The sequence below is a fragment of the Python bivittatus genome, unplaced genomic scaffold (genome assembly GCF_059951505.1).
Source record: "Python bivittatus isolate LINGU-HERP-01145 unplaced genomic scaffold, Pbiv_v1 ctg000580_np1212, whole genome shotgun sequence".
NCBI classification, from domain to species: Eukaryota; Metazoa; Chordata; class Lepidosauria; order Squamata; family Pythonidae; genus Python; species Python bivittatus.
This window is the reverse complement of record NW_028277087.1, coordinates 6,237,354-6,262,259: the sequence shown is the minus strand read 5'-3', so window position 1 is coordinate 6,262,259 and position 24,906 is coordinate 6,237,354. Positions and strand designations below refer to the sequence as shown.

Sequence of the window (24,906 nt, the reverse complement as noted above, 5' to 3'; positions counted from 1 at the left end):
AGAGACCGAGGATTTTGCAAACCTGAAACCGCGCAGGCATGTTTGTTTTGGATCGGAGGACTTTGCAGCGAATTGCGTAAATGCGAGGCTCGGGGGAGGCCCGCCGCTCGGGCTCTGTTCCGACGCTGCACCGCGCGTTGGCAAAGCCCACCGATTACGGCTATTGGCCCGGTTGGCGAGGCAGCACCTGCGGCGATTCCGCGCATCCTGCGCCCCCGACCTGAGGAAAGCCCGAGTCAGTTACCCCACCGCTTGGCCATGCCGACGCGCGTCCTCACGTTTGAGAGTTGCCTGCGCTGCCTTATCGCCACGCCGGTTTGCAAGAAGGCAAAATCCACAATCCTCGAGGGGGTGCTGGGGAAAGGATTGGGGGGGGGGGAAGAACCAACAAAGGTGTGTCTTGCCCTTTTAAGAGGTGCGCCGGCTCTCCTCGCTCTTTTCCCGGGATCTCTTGAGCAAGAAAGCTGCCAACAGTCACGACCTTTGGATAGAAAAAAGTCCCTTTTTTTTTCCTTTTTTGGCGAGAGGAACGCATGAGCGGCGAGGCGCTTCGCGTTACGGCAGGGAACCAGTTGGGCCAATTGACCCTTTCCTGCTGGAGCGAGCGCCCCTTCTCACGACCCTCTTCTTCCAGGCCTGCTCTCCGTGCCGCTGAACATGCGGCTACATCCTCTTTGGGCCGCCGTCGGCCTTTTCTTCTCCGCCTTCCCGTTATTCTACCTCTTGAACACCACAGCGTCCTTGCACAAGTAAGTATCGTGTGAATTCAGCACAAAGGACACGGATTCCACCTGGATTTTTTTTTTCCTCCTGACCCTCTTATGCCTTTTTCCCACAACTTCTGGGGGTTCAGGAGGAAGTGCGTTAAAAAGTTTGGCGCACCAACATGACCTGTCACAAGGCCAGCTGTGGGAAGGGAACATGGGAATAATGAACAAGAGAGAAATGACAGAGGCAGAAATGCAGCCACCTTCAGGGACCACTAGCGACCGAGGGCCGGGCGGTCTCAGTCACGGCCTCCTGGTTGTTGGTCAAAGTACTCCTTGTAGGACCGTTTCTAGAGGTCCTTAAATGAGCCTGGAAAAAAACCTGACATGATCATTTTTAGTCATTTTCAATAGCTTTAATGTGAGTTTTATGTTGATTTAAAGCTGTTATATTGTTTTAGTGCATTTAGATGGTTTAAAATGTAGACAGTTTAAAGGCAGGGGGTTTAATGTAGGGGGTTTAAATGAGATAGCTTAACATTGAATGCCAATCAGGGAAAGATGCTTTATATAATGATAAGAACAACAACAACAGCAATAATAATAATAGGGTCCTGCTTGATATACCTACAATTTTAGCTGCCAACTTGTCCCAGTGCCCTTCTCTGCTTCTGGCAGGTACGTATAAGTCATTCTGTTTAAAACTACCACTGGGGCGGGGGGGGAACTTAACTTCTCTTGAAATTTTGGCAGGCTGAACCTCCATTAAAAACTCCAGGGTTGTGTCTTGCCCAATCTGGTAATGTTCCCACGCTGGATCCGCCTGTCACTAGCTGTGCCCCATAATCTGCCCATCAAAAAGACACAGCACAAAGGGAAAAGCGATGGGGCAGGAAGAGGAGAGACAAAGAGCATATTTGGGTATTGTTTCATGAAAGTTAAGCAGCAGTTATTAAAATGAGAACCAGGAAACTATTCAGAAAGAAGAAGACCAATGGAATTGGTCTTTCGGTCGGTGGATGCGATGGCCTGGCTTATTGGTCCTCATTTTCTGCTACGATTCCTATTTGCAGATCACCTCCAATGATCAAGTCCCAAGATTCAGTGGCAGGATCAGAGCTGAAGGTTGAGCAATATGTAGTTATTAACGAACATCCACTGTACACAGGGATGTTCCACTTGATCTTCAGCATCACTGCTTGTCTCCAAGCAGGTGATGCGTTCCCCTTGCCAGGGCTCCTGGCCCCCTTTCCTTTGGCAGGAAGGAGGGAAATAATTAATGGCTGTGCCTAAAAATACATTCTGGGGACTGCCAGCCTATCTGTGCTGTGGCAATTTGCCCACTGCTGTTGCAGAGCAGTTCAAAAGGAATGCAGAGTGGCGATGGCTCCTGTTGTATGTTATTGTTTAGGGCAGTGTTTTTCAACCTTGGCAACTTTAAGATGTGTGTACTTCAACTCCCAGAATTCCCCAGCCAGCCAGTTGAAGTCCACACATCTTAAAGCTGCCAAGGTTGAAAAACACTGGGTTAGATTGACTCTGAAGGCATTTCTAAGATTGAAAAGTCAGTGCCTCTTTGTCTTCCCAAAATTCATTCATTTCTACCCATGGAGTATGTTTGCATGGCACCCGAGCTGGGGATGCAAAACATACAGCCCAGGGATGACATCATACAACCCCAAAGCACCCCTTTCTTGGCCCCTTAGGGCTGCCCCACAGTAGGTGTGACCAAAATGTTGCTAAGTTTCTGCTTGTTTAATGTTGGAGGTTTTAAGGAGCAAAATTAGGGTCTGAAGCTTTGCAGGTGCTAAAGTCTCACGTTGGAATCCTTAAAACATATCCCCCCCCCTTAAAAGAAAAACAGAGAACTTTTGAAGTGTCTTTCTTAAAATACTACCCCTACATTAAATCCTAATCTGGATAAGTGCCTGAGCTTGGACTAATACAATGTTTCTCAATCTTAGCCATTTGAAGCTGTGTGGACTTCAACCCCCAGAATTCCCCAGCCAGCATGCTGGCTGGGGGATTCTGGGAGTTGAAGTCCACACAGCTTCAAGTCGCCAAGGTTGAGAAACACTGGACTGGTGTAATTTAGGCCTCCAGACAGAGAGATGGGAAGCTTGAGAGCCTGCAGGAGTGGACCACTCTAGCAGTGACATCTCCACTGCTCCTGCCTTCAAGGAGAGCAAAACAGTCCATTTTCTGTTTAATGTTCTAAGTTTCTAGTCCATAAGATCACCCAACCCAGCGGTATTTCTCTTGTCCTGATTGGCAAGGCTGTGTTTTGGTTTCCAGGAGGGACACTATTCCCTGCCTTCAAGGGAGGGAGCCGCTGCCCAGCCCACTGGGGAATCTGGGGTGGAAATGCCATCTTACATTTTCTTTTTGGCCGCTAAAAATGACGCCGGCAGCCTGGGTGGGCCGCAAGCTGCCAGTTTTTGAACGACCAGCTTAATTCAGGTGGATATTGCCCAGATTGGTCAGAGCAGGTGACTCAGCTGCACTTTGATCCCAACTTTGTAGACAGCAAAACTTCTGAGCTGACCCAGCATCCTGCAAGTTTATGGAGGCTGTTTCCCTTGAGCTGGGAATGGATGGGCTGATGACATGCACAGGAGTGTAGGCCTCCTGCTGTCCATTTCTATTACTTTTATTTGTCCAAACGGAAAAGAGAAGCACCTATATTAAATCAGGAGGAATCGGGTAGCAGCTTTTCCAACTAATCCATTTTATTAAAAGGCAGAAGCTTTTGAGAGCTGCAGCTCATGAAAGTTGATGGCTTCAAGAAAATTTGTTAGCTGGTAAACGTGATTTTTTTTTTCCTCTTCCTGATTTTTGGCTGCCGTAGATAGCGCAGCTGTCCTCCTACAACGTCTACATTAAATAGTGATTATGCAGTGAAGAAAAAAAAAATTAAGTGTGTTACAGTAATTAAAATGAGCTAAACATAACCCCCAAACTTAATTAACAGATGAAAAATCCACAGGATAAATAGTATCTGTTATAACGTTAATTCATTTATGAAGCTTATCATTACATCTTAAGGCCGTAGAGCAATTTATATACACAGAATATGGAGCGATATATGGTGTCATCTTCTCATTTTTAGAAGATAGAGATTTTTCAAAGGCAACTCACCACCACATATTAGATACCCCAGTTGAATGGAAGTCTGATCTCTTGCAGAGGGTTTTCGAAATGTGTCTCAAGGACACAAGGATCTAGTGCAGCAAGGGGAGGGCCCATCATTTTCTAAACCCTCTGACATCTGATTAAAACAGCCTTTCCTTAACATACATACATACATTTATGCCTTCGAGTCAGTGTTGACTCCTGGCGACTTCCTAGACAAGCCCCTGCAGTTTTCTTGACTACATTTTTCAGAAGTGGTTTGCCATTGCCTGCTTCCTAGGGCTCAGAGAGAGGGACTGGCCCAAGGTCACCCAGCTGGCTTTGTGCCTAAGGCAGGACTAGAACTCAGGACCTCCTGGCTTCTAGCCTGGTGCCTTAACCACCACACCAAACTGGCTCTCTTCCCTGACATAGAAATGTAGAATGTAAGGGTTGGAAGGCCCCTTAGAGAACATTTAGTCCAACCCCCTACCAGTCCACGAACCCATCGCTACAGTATCCCTAACAGATGGTGATCCAGTGAAGGAGAGTCCACCACCTCTTCCTGATCTCCCCTCAAAATTGGCCTCTGTTGCTTCTTGTCCTGTTTCTGCAATGCCTCTGAACAATTCTGACCCATCTTCTATACCAGTGTTCCTCAACCTCGGGTACTTGAAGATGTGTGGACTTCAACTCCCAAAATTCTGGGAGTTGAAGTCCACACATCTTCAAGTGCCCAAGGTTGAGGAACACTGTTCTACACCACTCTCTTCAGATACACAAAGACGGTTCTCATGTCTTCCTGCAGTCATCTCTTTGCTAAATGCACCCAGTGCATCCAATCGTTCCTGAACACTTTTCTCTTCTAGTCCCTTATTACCCTGGTAGCTCTCCTCAGGACAGGCACCAATTTGTCAGTGTCCCTCCTAAAATACAGCCTCCAGAACTGGATGCAATACTCATGGTGTGATCTGACCAGGGCAGAAAGAGAAAGGGGAGGAATGTAGCCAGTGTGGCTTTGGGCCACATTTAACCCACTTGCAAGGCACCGCATTAGAAAGAATGAGAAATGCCTTTTTCTAACGCTAGGAGAGAATAGAAAAATTCACTGGGCAAGGGGAAAGGCGTCTTCCTCTGGGGTTAGCTGGCTCACCCAGCATTTGCCTGCTGAAAGGCAGCTGAGTTTTGGGTCCATCTAAAAATGCTAGCGGTGGGGTGGGGTGGGGGGGGAGCTCTGTGCTCTCCTGCCATGTCCTCATTTGCCTCCTCGGCTGATAACTCTTGATCCAGAGACCCCATGCAGCTCTGCAGATGCTGAGTAGCTTTTTCTGACCCCAGTAAACTGCAGGGTTTACTGCAAGAATCCCAGGCGGGATCTGCATTGCAGTTCAACACCAGGCACCAGCTGTTTTCTGCACCGCCACTCAGAGCTCGGTTGCAGTGGCCGCCGATGGTAGGAACAGGCTGAGCCCTTCAGTTTGCATTCAGGGCGATTCCTCTCTGCTTTGGGGCAGCCGGGGGGGGGGGGGGAGCAAGAACTGTGGCCCCTGCTGTATGCGGAAGCCGTGCCAGGTTGAGTCTCTAGCATTTTCAGCTAAAAAGGAGCCCTGGCAAGCACCTGCTGAGAAAAGACCCTCCTCTGCCTTAGACCCTGGAAAATTACAATTGGTGGGAAACAGCAGTTTTGGAGTACTGTGGGTGGGCAATTATGGAACTTTTATATAAGTCGATTAAGAATAAATGGGTGGAAATTTAGCATCCCTCGGGTCTACAAAGTAATTCAGCTCACCGATGATGAAAGAATTATTTTTGCAGGTTCTGGAATATGGCTAACATCAGTGTTTTATTCTGTATACACACACACACATCCATGGTAGGGCCTATATTATGGGTTATATTATGGTTGGCGTTACCCCATGTCTAATTACAAGCAAAACATTTATTTATAAGGCCCTCTCCCCCCACCCTGGGGCACAGTCTAAACCACCCTCGAAGATTAACAGTGAAAATTATACAGAAGCAATAATATCAGTACACACTGTGAAAAGTTTACAATCACAATGAAAATAACACTGCTACAATGATAAAATGCTAAACCTATCCATCTTCTCTGTGTTAAACCTATCCAACTTCTCTGTGTTTCTCAACCTTGGCAACTTTAAGTTGTATGGACTTCAACTCCCAGAATTCCCCAGCCAGCATGGCTGGCTGGGGAATTCTGGGAATTGAAGTCCACCCATCTTAGAGTTGCCAAGGTTGAGAAACAGTGTTCTAACTATCAGATTTACAGCAAAACAGCCCTACTGCCATTCTCGACATCAGCTGACAATTGCTCCCACAATCAGTCTGCTTCATTAAATCATAAGTTTTCAAATGTTTCTTAAATGCATCCAAAACTGTATGGAGGAAAAGCAGGAGACAGAATTTCATAATTGGGAGCCCAGTATTGCAGTTAGGAGAGGTTTTTTAAAGTTTGATATTCTGGAAGAAGCTGGATGTTTTAGATTGTTTTATATCACACATTTTTTGTAAGCAGCCCCAAATTGCCATTTGAAGCCAGTTTGGTATGTATTATCCTCCACCCTTAAAATAACCACAAACGTGACAGATGTCAATCACTCATCAGGATTTTTCCCCCTCTGGGCTTACATTACCCCTCTCAATACCTCCCATAGTTTGATTGGGTCACTTGGTCACAAGGAAGAGAAGGAATGGCTGTATTCATACAACTTCCTTAAGCTAGTTCCTGAATTACAGTACCCCATTTCTTGGATTTGCACCATAAAATTGAATTTTAGCTAACCAAACAGCTTAGAAAGCCACAAACAAACCACCAAACCTAGCTTAACATTAATCAGCACATTGTCCAAATGCAGTTTCTGGTTTTTTAACTGAACTGCTTAAACATGTTGTGTGAATACAGTCAATGAGGCCTAATTGGGATTAAGTCTTCTCCTGTCAACCTGTTGCAACCTTTCTGATCTGTTTGATTTGATTGCAGCACCACCTGACTCCAGACCAACTGTTCACATAATAATTAAAAAAAGAGAGAAGGAAAAAATCTTTCAAATTTGTGGTTCATAAAGACAGGGCCCCTTCAAGTTGAACTTGGTTCTGGGGATTCAAAGTTCTCTTGGCAGCAACACCAATCTTGTTTGCCATGGCCTTCCCCCAGAGTGTTTTTCCTAACTTCCCCATGTAGCTTATATCTGTGGGATTTCCTAGTGGTCTCTTTTTCAACTGCTAACCAAAATCAGTCCTCTTTAGCTTCCTAGATCAGCCAAGGTCAGCTAGATGGTGTTACCTGTTGAGGTCATTTTATCCCTGCTTTCTGTTATTATCCTCACTGCATTGTTCTTTTCAGTCACCTATAGGGAAAGACAATATGAACATAGGTGAGCTAATCATGTGAAATTATAGGTTCTTTCAAAACATTTTAAGGAGAAAAGGAGAGGGGAAATGTAAAGTAGGCCAGGCCAAGAAACTGTCACAGCTTTTTATTGTGGTAACGAAATCTTGAAAGCCTGCTGGAGTTTCTCTCTACTCCATCTTATACCTAACAAAATCAAGGTGGGATCCTTTTGAGTCTCTTTCTCACACTTCCCTGTTTCTCAGGGCTCTGGAATCTTTTCTGCACCTCCTTTTCCCTTCCCCTTCCCCATTCCCAGGACCTGGTTTACATTCAGCGGTGTCCATGAGGGGGTTGAAAAAGGCAAGATGGTGGCAACCACCATGTAATCAAAGCCCCCCCCTTTTCATGTGCATCATGTAAAAGGGGTGGGCCTTTGAACACATAGTGGTGGTCTCCATCTTGACTTAGTTTACCCCACCCACCCCATGGACACCCCTGAATGCAAGCCAGGTCCTGGGAATGGGGGTCCATGGTGGGAATGGGGGTCCATGGTGGGAATGGGGGCCCTGGTGGTTGCCATCTTTACTTGTTGACCCCTCTCCCTGTAAGCATCTCTGTTTGCATTCCATCTGAGGAAATTGCATGGAATTTAAATTTAATTTAAAATTCCAGTGTCTGGATCCTGCAGAGGTGGTGCAGTTTGGGAATATGGAGAGCCCCAAATAGTGGCTTTTTAATTAATTTCTTTAGCATTTACCTCTGTGTTTGTTGTTTCTTTCTCCTTGCAGCCCTCTGGTTATTGCAGTAGTTGGCGTTACTGTTCTGTCGTTTGTTCTGATTTATCTCCCAAACTGCTCCTATGAGGATCCTCTCTTATATGGTATGTTCATTTTCCATTTTATTTGTCTGGTTTGTCATGCGTGATGCCTTTTTTGGCCTCTCACTCCCATCTTGGTTGATCCTTCAACCACGAGGGACAAGTGGAAATAATTGCTCACTTCCAGATTACCTCTTCCTTCCAAGATCACTGAATAGGGAAGGCTGGCTGAAATATTGTTACATTAAGCCAGTCTGTTTGGAAGTTTTTGCTCAGTAGTTTTGCATAAATAGGGCCCTGAACAGTGTTTCTCAACCTTAGCGACTTTAAGATGTGTGGACATCAACTCCCAGAATTCCCCAGCCAGCCATGCTGGCTGGGGAATTCTGGGAGTTGACGTCCACACATCTTAAAGTCGCTAAGGTTGAGAAACACTGCCACTGAAGATAGCCGAAAGGATTGCGATTGCAGCAAGCAGATATCTCCCTGCCAAAGCTCTAGAGGTCATTGCAGGATGGATAGACATTTCTGAATTGCTGCAGACAGCTTTTTCCTGCATTCCTATATTCACCCCACTGATGAAATTGTTCTGCTAAACCAGAGGCATACAAAGTCACCCAGCTGGCTTTCTGGTCTAAGTGTCAGGTTCAGCCCAAGAACCACAACAAGACAGTCCAGGAACAGCTCAGTTACTTTCTTAGCTTATACCTACTAGACAGAATCTTGCCAGACTAACTCTAACCCCCAACAACAGCAACTATAACCCTGAATCCCTTAGGGAGGGGCCAGTCCCCTTCTCTTCACTTTCACACGCTCTGGCTGGGGGCTGAGGAGAGGCTTGGAATGTTTCTCCCCTTCCCTGTAATCTTGAAGCTCCATTCCAGGATCCTCCTCGCTCATGCCTTCCGTCACACTAAGGGAGGACTAGAACTCACGGTCTCCTCATTTCCAGCACAGCATCTTAGCCACTCCCTCACCCTGCTCTCAGTAGATGGAGCGAAGAAACCAGTGGGAATTTTTGAGACAAATGACTTGTATGATCTGAGCATCTGGAGACTAAATGAACAGCCCTGTTTTTATAGCACGTTTTCAGTGGAGGAAAAGAATTGTTAGTTCCCCTGCGGCTGTGGGGTCGGAAAAGCTGTTTGAACATAGAATGCAAATTCATGGATTTGTTTAGGAAATGTCACGGTCTCACATCAGAAGTGCAAAGCCTGGGAAAATGCGCATCCAGGCATCCAAGCACCCCCACTGACCGGCTCTTTCTGTTCCACCAGTGTTCATGGTGTTTTGCTTCATTGCTGGTGTTGATGTGGTGATCGCTTTGGAGGAAGACGGCTACACGAGCAACTTTGCCGATTTCTACATCAGAGAGGTTTGTCTCAGGGATCCAGCCTGTGCATTTGGAAGTGGGGGAAATACACCATTAAGTTCTGTGTCCCCAGCCTACCTAGAGAAGCAGTGATGTATGTAAAAAAAAGGGGCAGGCTTTGATTGCTCAGCTGCCATCTTGACTTTTTTGACCACCCTGTGAGCCAATGGGTTCTCTGGGAGATGCAGTCTCAGGATTGATGGGGTGAGGAGTTAGGAAAAGTAGTTTCCCTGTCCCTTCCCCAGATGACCAATATGATCTAGCAATTTTTTAAAAAAATTCAGCTGAACGTCAGCCACCATGCCTTCTTTCAGATATCTTTTTAACCTCCCAGTCTATTACTCAGCCCTGGAATTTCCTAATGGTCTCTTTTCCCACTAATTCCTGAGTCTGATTAACGTTTTGAGATCGTTTCTGCATTGTTGCCAAAGGACAAGGAGCCCACCCCCACTGACAGCAATCTTTATCCTTATCCAAACCTTACCCCTTGTGTGCCTTGACTGCTAACTGGTTGGTTCTGAATGCCATTCAAGGTGCTACAATTGAGCTTCTTAGCCCTTCTAGATGGCACCAACTAGCTAATCTCAAAAAGCTAAGCAGGGTTAGAGCTGGTTAATATTTGGATGGGGGATCACCAGGGAACCCTGGGGTGGGAAATTAAAAAAAAAATCCCAGAAAAAGCCAGTGTCAAACAATATGGGCGCATCCACGAAATCGTCAAAAGTTGAGCTCTGCTTGATGGAAACTTAACTGTGGATGATTCTAGAATACAAGAGGAGAGGTCACTGGCCACTTTCACAGCTGGATCAATGTGAAAAAAAAAAAAGACAAGGCATTTCCCTTTTTTCTTCCCAGGTTTATGTTTGCAGACAAACATAAATATGTCTGTTGGTGGGAGGGAGAGAAAACTGGCCAGGTGCAAACAGTTGGAATTTTGGGAACATGTCATGGGCACATTCACAAAATGGCTGCTTGAAGGATATGGCCAATCACAGAGCACCTTCCCTGCTGCCCTTTTACCCACTTGCCCCCAGTTTAGCTGCCTTTTTTCTGGGCAGTTGAGCATGTTTTCAAGCTCAGTATTGAACTGCATCCAGTAACAATGTTTTATTTGCTGAGACCGCAGGATATAGAGGCATTCTTGAAAATAAACATGATGCCTTATAGCTTATTAGCTTCCCATGTATTAATTTATGTATTGCATTGGTTGAAAAATAAAATGAGGTTAGATTTATTTATTTCTGTCTTTGCTTATTTAAATAATTTATATGGCCAGCTGGCCACCCAACTCGGACATCGCAGCTCCGGGTGGTGTACAATAGATCAAAAAGCAAAACAAGACATAACAATTTTGGTTAAAATCCAAAGAACAAAGAGCCAACCAGGAAATCCTGTTCATATCCCTCTCCCGGTGAGAACCTCCAGTCGTCCCAGCCTGAAGAAAAAGGCAGATTTTGATTTCCGAAAGCCAACAGGGTCGAGGCCAGTGATATTTTGAAGCTGGGGGTGGAGATTACTCCAGCAGCAACCGGAAGAAGCCCACCTCCAAGGTCCCATCAGATGCCCTTGTTTTAGAGATGGGGCCCGAGCATGCCCAACCTGTTGGACTGGGTGGGACAGGCAGGTGTTGCTGGGGAGAGACGGTCTCAGAAGGGAAATATCATTGTGAAAATTCAGTTGCTGAGTTTTTAACTGGCGTGGTGGATGTGTCATGTGAGGCCCGATTGAGTTGAAAGGGTGCTTAGGGACCCAAGCTTCCAGTTCAGTTCAGGAATCTTGCAACCAGAAGCATCTTAGTTTGACCTCGGCTTTGTTACTTCCAATGGCGGAGACCCCGCCATCTCTCAAGGCAGTTTGTCCTGTTAGGGCGTTTCTCCTAAAATCTAGCTCAGCTTTGTTTTGATTCGTTCCAGCCCTGGAGCAACAGAGAACAAGCTTGCTCTGCCCAGCTGGTGGACCTGTCCTGAAGGCATCCGGGATAGGAATGAGATCAGGATGTTTTTTTTGATGGTGTTGCTGTTTTGTCCTCTGCATTATAGGGTTATCTTGGCACAGCATATGGCATCATGATCTCCTACTGGCATGCTGTGGTGAACTACGCCATGTATCTCATCATGATTGCAGCCATTGTTCAAAGGTGAGGCCAAGTCTCAGCCCTTTGAGGTGGACCAAGTCAAGAAACACACCACAAGAACTGCTGGAACTCTACTGTATTGTTATAGGGTAGGAGAGAAAGGGAGATGGTCTTGATGAAAATAGGCAAAAACCATAATGCAGGCAAGGGGGGTAAAACATTTTAAGCCCTGAGAAACAAAATAATATTCTGAAGCGGATCAGGCAAACACCTCCCTGATCCATTGGGGAGGTACAATACAGAGCCATTGCCTGTTATTATAGTCTATCTCAATAAAGTACAGGTAGTTCTTGAGTTACAACCATTTGTTTAACAACCACTCGAAGTTACGACGGCACTGAAAAAAGTGACTTATGACCAGTCCTCGCATTTACAACCATCACAGCGTACCGGCAGTCATGTGATCAAATTCAGGCACTTGGCAACCGGCATGTATTTACAATGGTTGCAGCATCCCAGGGTCATGTGATCACCATTTGTGACCTTCCCAGGGGGCTTCCGACAAGCAAATTCAATGGGGGAAGCTGGATTCGCTTAATGACTGTGGTGATTTGCTTAATGGCCACGGCAAAAAAGATTGTAAAATCAGGTGTGACTCATTTAATGACTACCTCACTTAGCGATAGAAGTTCTGATCTCAGTTGTGGTTGTAAATCGAGGACTACCTGTACAATTCTAATCTTCTTGTGGAGTTGATTTTCTGGTCTGGTCTACCTACTGAGGTTAACAATAACAGAACCTTAAAAACTTGACAGAGATTCTCTCTCTCACTTCTCATACTACAGCAAATCAAGGCAGGGCAATCTTGAGTTTTTTCCTCACCCCTTCCGGTCTATTGGGGCTATGCTGATGCTTTGTAACAGTCACTGAATTCCTTCTTCAAGGCCACCTCTGTATTCCTTTGCACCCGGGTTACCTGCCCCATTAACTTGCCTCATTTATGGTTTCCAGGGGTCATAGAATAAATCTATATAGCTTTGAAGGTGCAACAGTTGGAATTTGGTTTGTCATGCTATTGTTCAGAGGTCTGGAACCTCTCTCCAGAAAAAAAAAAAAGTTGCAATGCAAGCTAAGTGGAGCTTCCCTAGAGAGAAGCAGTTTACCTCTCCATCCATATGTATTTGTTTGTTTCTTAGATTTATATCCTATTTTCCTCCAGGCACTTAAGTATTCCCTCCTCCAGTTTTTTCCTGCAATAACAACCCTGTATGTAGATTGGGGTGAGAGAAAATGAGTGGCCCAAAGGCACCAGTGAGCTTCCATTCCTGAAGTGGATATGAAACTAGTCTACCTGTCCTAAATCCACCTAATACTATTAGTCATGGTAAATAAGTGGAACTGCCATGTTCAATCTATTTCTGAGTATCAGGTTTCTGGGAATAAATAATCTGGAAGGCCTTATTTTCTTACTTCTGGGTTTCCTAGCTGGTTGGCCATTATTAGAAATGACGTTGGACTAGTTTTCCTTTCTTTTTAATTTATGAGATGAATCTTTGATTTAATGCTTCAGAAACCTTTTGATGCAAGATAAGGTTTCATAACAGCTAACAGCAAGGATAATTCATTAGAACTTCCATATTTAAGAGCAGCCTATCTCTGTACACCAAATACTGCAAACGAAGGACAAGACAAGACAGTTAGCTTCCATGCTTTGTTGGTGAGTCGGTTGCCCCCCCCCCTCGGCAAATGGGACCATATAGGTTGAAAGTTACAGAAGCATCTAGTGAGGACTGAGCATGTCTCAGGGCCAAGGAAGGCTAACTAGACTAGTAACCGGCTAGACAAAAATGGGTTAGTTAGTTTGTGGCTTAGTATGTTGTGTGGAATTGTTCGGGGTAGTTAGTGGGAATCCAGGCACTGAGTTTGGAGGAGGTGGGAATAGACAAGTGGGATGCAGGAGAAGAAGAAGGGAAGGAGGAGGGAGGTCATCTGGAAGATGTTGCTGATAGATCAGAATGGCAAACAAGATTCCTTCCTACTGCAGGTAGGTTTTTTCAGGTTCCTTCCTAGTCTTTCTCCTAATGCTTTCTAGATATTTGCTTGCTTTCTAGAAAGAGTTACCGGAACATTGGCCTCTATTGGGTTGGATCCTTCACCATGGCCTTTGTGGTCTTCCTGCTGGGCAGTGTGATTGGTGAGTCCTATTTATTTCTCTGGACTTGGCAAAATCCCTTTCCCCTTTCCCCATTATTATTTAAAAATAAAGAAATAGGTCCGATCCTTACAATAAAGATGTTAGGAGGAAGCTAAAAGAATAGAACAGACGGGCTACTATTGGATTTCCCCCCCCCCCCCAAATTAGCAGAATCAATCTCAAGCAAAGTTTGGGTGGGTATCCTTGGAGACGTTATCTAGTTTGATTGTTCGTGGGACTGAAGGGGAAAATGGTTAAAAATACAGTGGGAGAGTAATCGTATTAACTGCACTTCATTTTAATGAAATGGAAAAGAAATTAAATCAGACTAAGCTTTTGTGGGGTTTGTCCCACCAAACCAGGTTTGTTCCTAGCAGGTTTGTTGGTCGAATTCTCCCAAATGTATTGGGTGTGAAAGGCCCAACTTTGATTCCGGGGAGATCTGCAATAGATCTTTAAAAATACAGATGATAAGATGCACACATTGGGGGTTCCATGGCACAAACGCTGGGAAAATCTGGTAACCTTCGCATGATCTTTGCTTGTAGGGAAATACAGCTCTGAGATCCGACCAGGCTTTCTGCTCAACCTTCCTTATCTCATTATACCCGTCTGGGCAGCCAAAAGATTCTTTGCTCAGTCCAGAACCTGCCCTCTGCCAACAGCCGATCAGGTCTGAAAAATTTATGTATAGTTCTATAGCTATCACTCACTGTATACTGTTGTGCTTTTTATATAATAGGTTGTTTCTTTTTTAAAGAGGTTTTTTTTGGGGTGCCTTTGAGTCAGTGTTGACTCCAGTGGTGACTGTCTGGACCAGTGTTTCTCAACTGTGGCAACTTGAAGAGGTGTGGACTTCAACTCCCAGAATTCCCCAGCCAGCTGGCTGGGGAGTTCTGGGAGTTGAAGTCCACACCTCTTCAAGTTGCCACGGTTGAGAAACACTGGCCTGGACTAATCCCTGCAGTTTCTTGGCAAGATTTTTGGAAGTGGTTTGCCCTTGCCTTCTTCCCAGCGTGGAGAGTGGGACTGGTCCAAAGCTGGCTTTGTGCCTAAGGCAGGACTAGAACTCACAGCCTCCTGGTTTCTTGCCCGCTGCTTTAACCACTACACCAAACTGTCTGTTCTATAATAGTAATGTATAGTCAGTACTGCTCTGTAGTTTACCTATAGTATTGCAAACTCAAAACAAAGGTTTTTAAAGAAATGTTAAAGGCTGGGAAGTGTCAGAGCCCCCTGTCCCCAACAGTAGGCACCCAAGTTCTTTTGAAAAGCTGAACATAAAGCACAGAAGCACTGACTGTCCCCTGATCCACATCTTCTATTCCCTGTTCCATGGAGATATACTGCCCTTGTGTGTGGAGGATCCATTTAGATTCCCTGTTTAAGAATTATTGGTAGACTTCCGGAGAAATTGCCCCCCTGGATCGCAATAAGATTTTGTTCCCCGTGGTGGACTTGGTGCCTCCCTCAGAGCAGTGAGTCTAGGTGAATACTCACATTTGCAGTTCATTCTCAAGAGTTAGGATGAACTGTTCTGCTTTTTATATAATAGGTTGTTTCTTTATTGTTTCTGCCTGCATTAATCCACTCATTCCATTCCGTACTCGTGCCTAATAAGTATATGGTATCTGCCCACCTAATGGCATATGGAATTCCCATGTTGAATTGGGCCATCCAAGCCAGTATCTTTTTATCTTTATTTTTATTCATATTGATTTTATTGTAATTTCTTTGTTTGATTGTGGTGAGTCGCCCAGAGTTGTTAAGAGTCAGGTGGAATACAAGTTTAATCAGTTATTATTAATTATGATTATACGGTTTCCAGTTGTAAGCAAACAGCTTTTCCTGGGAAGCCTGTAACTGGGGCATAACATTCTGCCAGGAAAGAGAGGATGTAAGATTTATTATTGCTGTTGTTGTAATTAATCTGTGTAATTTTGCTGCATCCAAAATGGTGATGATGATGATGATGATGATGATATTATTATTATTATTATTATTATTATTATTATTATTATTATTGCAAAATCACACAGACTGATTACCAAAAAAGGCACAATCAAATTGAGAAGATATTACACTGGCATTTATGCAAAAAGTATGGATTCACAGTCAGGAAGAATGACTGGAAACACAAATTCACATATAAAGTCAATGCAAATGACAGATTTTTAAAATCCAGCCTCATCAACACCTGGAACATAATTCACCAGCAATTCTAGTCATTGGAAAGAGCCCATGTTTGATTTATTGGTGTAGCCATTCCAAGAGACAGTCGTGTTGGAAACAAGGAATTGGAAAAGATGATAAAATATTGAAATTACAGAAATTTGGAAGGAATAGTTGACAACGGTATTAATTGTTATCGTGGCATTAGGTACAATGCTACAAAGACTTAAGAAAGAATTTGGATTGACTAAATTTAGAAGAGACACCCAGTTTGATGTGGTGGTTAAAGGTACCAGGCTAGAAATCAGGAGACTGTGAGTTCTAGTCCCACCTTAGGCACAAAGCTGGCTGGGTGACCTTGGGCCAGTCACTCTCCCTCAGCCCTAGGAAGGAGGCAATGGCAAACCACTTCTGAAAAACCTTTCCAAGAAAACTGCAGGGACTTGTCCAGGCAGTCACCAAGAATCAAGACTGACATGAAGGCACGAGCATACACACACACACAAATTACAACAGCCTTTCTACAAATAAGTGTCGGGCATATTATATTAGCAATACAATATTAGCAACACAAGCTTAACAATATCTCTAGCTACAAACTCTTAGAGAAGAGGTACGCTACTTGGTACTTCGTTACAACTACGTAGCCCATAAAACCTACACAGTGGCTAACACTAAAACAACTAACAACTACTCAGAGAAGCTGAACATTTTCCTCCCCTTGTATTATAGCTCTATGCCACCCCCACTGGGTAACTAGCATACACACGCCAATAGGTGGCAGTAAATAGCACAATACACAACACACAATAACAGGTGTTTTTCACATGATCTCTGTAGTCAAAATATTATTTGTTATTGTTGTAAAGATAACGGGATGAATCCTTTCCCATGAGAAAGAAAACCCTGACAATAAGAGCGCTGTTGGGTACCTCATACATAATTAGGTGTACCTTTACGATTCCCAAGCCTTGGATAGGGCTCGAAGCATGAAGAAGAAGAATGGCTAATGATGTTGTTGTTGATGATGACGACGATGACGACGGGAGCCCAGTGGAAAGGACTTGTAGGGGACAGAGGGAATGGCCTTGAAGGACAGGAGGAAGAGCCTCTACCAAGGCAACAGTCAGATAAGAGGGGATTGAGCCCCGGCCAAAAAGATAACACGAGAAAACATCTCAGACAAGCCCCTCCCCAGTTCACACAATGAGAGTGAGGGAGGGGAAGCACATTCAGACTTGCAAGATGCTGTTACTATAGTTGTTACAGTAAAAGTGGTTCTGACTTCTGTGGCACTGGTTTCTTAATCTGGTCTACCGTATTCGGCTGACACAACTATAGCGTTTGTATACTAATAGTGTTTTCTTCTTTCCATTGATTTGTCCCTAGCCTTTGATACCGACCTCTCCACAAGCATTCAATGCAGTTTTTAATTCATTCCCTCTATTTCCAATGCTCAGAGACAAGTATTCTTGCTTACATAGCCAAGACAGCATCACCCATGCACAAAAGTGAGGGATCAGCATTTTTTTTTTTTTAGAGAAGTATAATACTTCTTTGGGGAAGGAACCTTGTGCTGGGGGGGGGAAGGGGGTCAGAAGTGTCTGCAGTGGGAGCCAATGATCAAAGCAGCCGTATGATGTTGCAATGCAACTTCTGCCCCTTTTGTACACGCAACACAATGTTGGTCGCACACATGTACAAAAGAGACAAAGGTTGCATTGTGATGGCATGTTGGGGTGGCCCGCCCCTGGACACAGCCTAGGAGGGCCGGGCATGCTCAGTAGTTGTGAAATGGTGACTTAATTCTGCAGATCAGAATGCAGAGAGCCACCTGGGAAGTGAAAAAGAATGAAGTAACCTGAACGGCATCGCCCCATGCTGCAACATTTTGTTGCAGATCCTGATGATAGCTGCAGAGTAGCCAGCTCCTCTCCAAGCTCCGCTCACAGGCCGCTGGAAGTAGTTCAGTGTTCAACGCCGAAAATCACACTCCCTCGTAACTAGACCGATCCAGCGAGAGGGTTTCGCATAAATAAAAGACTATTAGCATCTCGTTTCCAAGGCTACAGAGGGCTAAGATGTCCTCCTGCTTTGGGTTTGGATTTAGCCAGAATGCCTAGGAAAAGGAAGAGCTGGGAACGCAACAGGTTTTTGTGGCCGCCGCTGCTTTTTATTGGATAAACAAGACATCAGACAAAGGTAAACTATTAAGGAAAAAAGATTAGTCTGGCTAAGAACCAGGCTTGAATAAGTAGGCTTAATTATAGATAGTAATTAGGGAATTCGACAGCTTGACAGGCCACCCGGAAAATAATTTACAAGACTGAGAATCTGCCAGGCTAGACAATCACTTTGTAGGGTCAGGTGTAAGCCAACAGGCTGCTGTGCGTCACTGAACTCCTGTGGCTGCAAGGTCACTTCCTGCCTGTCCACAGTCTTGGACCCGCAGCACCTTCAAAAACAGGTTGACACCCATCAGCTTCCAAAGAAGACATTGGCTCCTCTTGCCAGGCCCCACTTTTGGGTCCCCAGGTGCCTCGGGCAACCCCCTTTTGAGAGCAAGGCCCCCCATCTTACCATCTCCTTTTCTTTCTGGCTTGGGGAAGGTGGCAGCAGAACAACACAAAAACCTGATCCAGCGCCCTATGGATCTGGGATTGGTAGGATTCCTCCTCGTGGCTGCGCTCTACACACTCTTCCGAGGATTGGTGAGGATAACTGTCTCTCTGGCTGTCTGTTTAGCTGTCTGTCTAGACCAGTGTTGTCCAAACTTGGCCACTTTAAGATGAGTGGACTTCAACTCCCAGAATTCCCCAGCCAGCATGGCTGGGGAATTCTGGGAGTTGAAGTCCACTCATCTTAAAGTGGCCAAGTTTGGACAACACTGGTCTAGACAGACAGACTTTTATTTCCCACGAGAAATGTCAGGGTTTCATTTGTGCACCGAATGTAATAGATGAGCTGGTTCAACTCACGCAGTTGATGGGGACTTTGGCGATCCATGATTGAATAGCCAGTAATCCATCAATGCTGGATTGCGAGTCCTGATCTCTTGTGGCAGTAAATTCTGCCAGGCCCGCAGTGTCCAAAATGTCTAGATCAGCAGATTCATTTTCAGTCCTGATCTGCATTTTGTAAGCATTCTTAATGGAGGGGTCATGATCTTCTGGGAAACAGTGACTGATGAACTGCGTGATCATGAGACTCTTGCCAACCCTGCTGATGCCCAGAATCATAGCTATCTATCCATCCATCTTTTTTTTTTTCCCTTTAAAGGTACTGTTTCCCACATGTAAAATGATACCTGATGCCTTAAACTGGGCCGGTTTGTTGACCAAGCTGGGCAGCAATGTTTACAACAGCCCTTCAACAATTTTTTCCAGCTGGGCCAGCATTTAAACCTGGGAAGTTTTGCATACAAGGGAGATGCTCAGCCACCAAACTGAGGGCTCAGACCTGTGGCCTGTGGGCCACACGTGGCTCTCTGGGTCATTTCATGCGCTCTATGATGGTGTGTGGGAAAGCGTGCCTATGGAGCCTGTGTCTTAAAGGCAAAAGGAGGGGCGATACTCACTGCCTTTTTCCATGGGTGTAATGAGTGAGGCAACAGCAAAGCAGACAGATGGACTTACAGAACCAGAACTTGAGGCTTCTGCCATTCTCTGGACATTTAGGAATCTCCAATCTTTGGGGCCATCGTTTTTTCTTTTTTCTTTTTTTTTCTGAAATTGAATGCTGGTACCTTCACCCAAGTATATTTTCTGCCCTGAGCTTTGGGGCCCTAATGTTTGGAAGAGAGGAGGTTGTTCACAAAACCCACATCTCTTTTCCTCCCACCCCTCCTCCCAGTTTCACACTATAGGTAGTCCTTATTTAATGACCACAATTGGGACCAGCAACTCGGTTGTTAAGCAAAGTAGTCGCTAAGTGAAGCCACAACTCTGCGTACAGTCTTACTTCAGCTTTCCTTTGCTATACAAACCTGCAAAGGTCATAAATGAGAGGACTGGTCGCAAAGTCACTTCTTCATCACTGTCGTAACTGTGAATTGTCGCTAAACAAGGCAGTCAGTAAACGAGGACTATCTGTACTCTTTAACCCTTGACTCGTTCCTGCCTGAGTCTCTGTCCGTTAAAAGAAGCAAAACTGAATAAAGCATTTTGCAAACTGTCTTCTGATACAGAAGATGCAAACATTTTCAAATATGGTGTCCAGAGAGGTAATCATCCCATTTTGGAAGAGTAGAGGAGAATATTAGAGTCAGTCATGAGTTTGGGAGGGGTGAAGGAGGTAAATGTACAAACTGTGTGTGTATGTTGTGTCTCTGTGCAATTACAGGTTGTTCTGGACTGCCCAGCTGATTCCTGCTTTGACTATGTTTATCTGCAAGAACCATACCTTCGTGATCCAGTGGCCTATCCCAAGATTCAGGTGCATCCAAATTGTCTGGGAAGGGAGAATCCCCTGTGGAATATTCCTTGGCAGCTTCTCCCAACCAATCCCTTCCAGATGTTTGGGTCTGCAGCTCTTGATTGCCTCCTCTTCCTTTAATTATAATGACAATATCTGTTAGTGTTTCTCAGCTTGTCAACTTTAAGATGTGACAAGAACTCTGGGAGTTGAAGTCCACACATCTTAAAGTTGCCAAGGTTGAGAAACACTGTGTTAGAGAGTCCATGGCAGGGAATAGCACCTAGCCAACCTTGGCTGACCTAGAAAACAAAGCAGATTGGACCTGGTTAGTACTTGGATGGGAGACCACCAGGAAACCAGTTCCATATTGTCGTCAAGAAAACTACATCAACAACAGGTTCATGTCCATGTCCTGATGATAAGGACAGTCAAGCTCAACTCAAAAGAGTTTTTATCTTTCCCTTACTTGCTAGAGGGCATTACGTACATCAATTACAAGCTCTCCTCACTTCCTTAATATTCTGTCGAGCGGGGAGGAATCTTTACGGGAACGCCTGCAATTTTAACAGGTCCCCAAGATGCATTTATCAGTTGCAGATGCTATTCAGGGGCTCAGAAAGTTAGATAGAATACACTTAGAATTAAACAGGCAACAGAGGAGCTGTTTTCAGCTCAGAATAAGCTCACAATTTCTCAGATGTAAATTTTTCCTCTCCAGACCCCCTTCATTTCATTAGCCTGATTTGGGGGGGGGAAGGAATATCCAGTTGCTTCTGCACTTGCTGTCAGTCTCACAGTATTCTGAATTTCCTGCCTCCCCCCCCCCCCCCATACTACAGTTCATTAAATAACACTGGAAGTCCCTGAAATCCACAGCAAAGCTATTTTCAGAAAGTTATTGATAGCTGATTCTTTAATGCCATGAATTCTGCAGCTGAGGAGGACACTTTACGTGCCCAAAAGCTGTGTTCACCCAACATGCTTAGCCAAATCAAGGAAAGACCTTGAAGAAGGGCTCACGCGACATGCTAAACTTGGTTAGGGCTCACCTTGGTCGGGTCTTTTGTAGTTTAGCATGTTTTGTGAACGCAGCTTGGTCGGTGGGTTGATTTACGGTTTGGACACGTTATGGCTTAGTGGATTGAGCCAAATCAGAAAACGGGTTCATTCACCATCCTGATTACGGTTATTGTGTGAATGCAGCTAAAACTGTGCATTCTGTTTTTGAAATCTGGATCGATGTGGTGGCCTCTGGTTCCAGATTTTGCTGCAGGATGGTTGTCATTCAAGAGATCTCTGACTGTTACTCTGTGCTGGCATCTAGTGTTGCTTGGTGTCCTTCCTTGCAGATGCTGGTGTATCTATTTTATGGCCTGCCATATTTCTGCATCTGCATCTATGGATTACTCGTTCCCGGATGCACCTGGATGGGGGACTGGGCCTTGATTTTTGCTGGGGCTGTCGGACAGGTATGTAGCAGAGCCTGCAGGATATTGCCCAATTCCAGGTCATGAGACACTCTCGCCTTCGAAACTCTAGGATCCTTTCACTTGCCACACCTAAGAATGGTGCAGGATGCCATTGGACAATTTAAATTTTTACACATTCCTCTCGGGTCTGTGGATTGGTCTCGATGGAACATGCTTTAAGATTGCAGCAGGATTCTGGGCCGGTTTCCTTGGAAGTTATCCGAGAGAATTCAGCGTACCACATACTGAATTGCCAAGGATTGCAGCTGTAGCGAGCAGCAGGCAGACTAAGCCCAGGGGGGGCGGTCAAGGGAGGGGGGTTGTAAAAAAAAAATCACGTCAGTGGCCACAACTGTGCAGTCAAAGCCCTAGCCCCAGGAGTGAGCACAGTTGTGGCCACAGTTGGGTTTTTCGACCCCACCCTGTAGACACCCCGGCTTGCCTGGATGCATGTAGTGTTGGCCGTTGAGTTGGCTGGGGGTTTACTTCTGAGGAAGTGTGTCATGTGGTAGGATTGTGGCCTGAGATTTATTGATGGATTGTGCAAAAAAATTCTGTGCTGCTCTCTCAGCAGGTCTAGCTTAATCTTATGCATGTTTATCGTGGAAAACGCATCCCTCGTTTTGAATTTAAGCAACTGTGGCTCTTCTGTCTTCCTTGACTGACTGATTGATTGATTATGTACTATCAAGTCGGTGTTGACTCTTAGCGACCACATAGACAGGCTTTCTCCAGGATGAGCCTCCCCTGATACATATTTATTTAAAAGTTTCATTCAGTTCATTGATTGGACTCTTGGATAAATGCACGTATGCTTGCAAAACCAGTGTCAGCCATATGATATTTGTGGAACCCTGAGTTTAGACACCGATAATTTCACGAGGTTTGCGTATTTTCTGAGACTTCAGGCAAGGGAATAAACTTTGGAGAGATTTCAGCAGCACTCCATTAGACTTCATGAAACGTCAGGGTTTCAGGCAAGATCTAAGGGCTGAGACTGTTGAAATCTCAGTAACCTCATTCGTTTTCAGATTTTGATCTATGAAAAGCTTGCCAACCCCTGGCATAAACTCTTCCATGGGGGAAGGGGTTGGTTAGATGCCCAGCCTCTTTGTTGGATAAGTTAGGTACCTTCCAACTCAGTCATTCTTTGAGGTACCTTTGAATAGGGTACCAATGAGATGTAGAAAAGTGTGGGACAGGGAAATGCCCTGTGGCATTTCTTTCTCGTCCCATATGTTTGTACTTTGGTGTGTTCCACTCCTCTAACCCCGGTTTAATCAGGAGAATCTCCAAAATATTCCTAGAATTATTGGAGCATTTGCCAATGGGCACACAAGCCTGAATGAGACTGCCCTAAATAAAGAGAGGCATTTTTGATGTGACTCTGCATCAGTGTTTCTCAACCTCAGCAACTTTAAGATGTGTGGACTTCAACTCCCAGAATTCTCCAGCCAGCATGGCTGGCTGGAGAATTCTGGGAGTTGAAGTCCACACATCTTAAGGTTGCTGAGGTTGAGAAACACTGCTCTACATAAAATTATGCAATGACTCCTTTTGGAAGAGGCTTTATTGATGCACATTAGTGCTCCTGCTGATCCATGCGTTGCAACACACAAAAAAGCCATATTTTGTGCCAGATCTGGGTGGAGGAGAAAAAGGCACAAATGCAATAAGAAAGCTGAAAATGAGAACGCTATACAAAATGCGGGGGAATCCCTTCCCCAAACCAGAACAGATAATTCCTAAATGTATCTTTTCCATTTTGGAAATAAAATTGGGGGCCTTGGAGCCACAAAACCCTTTCTGTCTGTTCCATATTTCAGGCCCAGTTTTGCCACGTTGCCGCTTCCGTTCACTATCGCACTCCGTTTCCATATCGCATCCCAGATAGAGGATGGTGGTTTGTTGTCCTATGCAACGTAGCCTACGCAGTGGGCCCGCAACTCTTAGCTTTACGCTGTCTCTACAACCCTGCCTTTTTCTGTTGCCCAGTTTCCCGGGCCGAAGACAAGAAGAACCAGTGAAAAAAGGAAACCTTGCGCTCACTGTTGCTCACAAATCCAGTGGTGTTACACACAGGTGCCTCCTTGGACAACCCCAGTTCTGACAGGGTTTTAAGTATCTTGGGGAGGTCCAAACCATTCTGGGGTTCTTGTACAGCCTAAGCCAACCTTGTTTTGTCTGCATGATGCCCTTGAAGCTGATTTGAAACCGTGAAATCAAAGATGTTCATCTGTCTATAGCAGATCCTTTTATTACCAAGTGGCGAACAAGGTTAACATAAAGGCATGGTGTTGTGACGTCCTTACGAAACTACTCTGAGATTTTTGGGGGGTGCTGGGGGATGTGGAATACAGAAGAGCGAGAGAGATCCGGGAGCCACTGAGGATGTAATTTGAAGAAGCTGGCTATGCTGGTACCCCACCCATTTTCTTCTTCCTCTTCTGGAAGAGGAGGGGTACTAATGGGTGAACCAAAGGATCCTGTTCATAAAGCAGAAATGGGCACCTGGAGCAGCTCCAAGAAGTCACTGTTTACAGAATTAGAAAGGGAAAAAGTGGGATTAATATATGACTTTTAAAGTGTTTGGCTCTTGTGTCTTTTGTCTGTTTTGCCAAACTGACTGTGGGTATCTAGATTTGTATTTGCCATGTTCACAGGACACCCTGGGCAGTTTGGCGTCGTGTGAACGTAACCGCTGGTATCGGACAAGCACAGTTTATGTCTGAGCACAATATGCAGACTCAGCTCATTTTGGTTTATTTATTTATTTATTTATTTATTGTTAAACTTGTATGCCGCCCATCTCCCCCAATGGGTGACTCTGGGCGGCTCACGATAACAAAAAAGGAAAAAACACCAATCCCTCCAACAATGGCTAAAATCCATAAATAATTAAAATAGAAACATACATTAAAAATGTCCTAAAACCCCCCTATAAATTTTAGCCCTTAAAATTTAGGTTTAGTTGCTTAACCGTAGTCAAGCGAGGCATAGCTTTATTCCACATGCGAACCAATTCAGTGCCAATCTTTGATGGGAAGGCAAAATTCAAGTCTTGCCTTCGCAACAGCCATCAAATCCAGGGCTGTTGATATTGCCAGCTCCGGTGACGGGATTAATCATGCAGTGCGAATTCAAATTCACCATCTAGTTAGCGTCCTGTTTCTTCCAGCCACCAGGCACAGACTCTGGGGAGCGTCTCCTGTTTTTTGTATC

The 24,906-nt window shown here is 44.9% G+C and overlaps 1 protein-coding gene across 1 annotated transcript; it reads left to right on the top strand.

The window, feature by feature from the left end:
- The first annotated feature begins 429 nt into the window (after positions 1–429).
- On the top strand, positions 430–24,272 carry TM6SF2 (transmembrane 6 superfamily member 2). The gene is made up of 10 exons (XM_015888654.3): positions 430–749; positions 7,959–8,050; positions 9,265–9,362; positions 11,399–11,496; positions 13,545–13,627; positions 14,176–14,300; positions 18,409–18,510; positions 20,141–20,233; positions 21,565–21,684; positions 23,511–24,272. The coding sequence occupies exons 1-10, from the start codon at positions 658–660 to the stop codon at positions 23,709–23,711; spliced, it is 1,104 nt and encodes a 367-aa protein (XP_015744140.1). The 5' UTR covers positions 430–657; the 3' UTR covers positions 23,712–24,272.
- Positions 24,273–24,906: the final 634 nt, after the last annotated feature.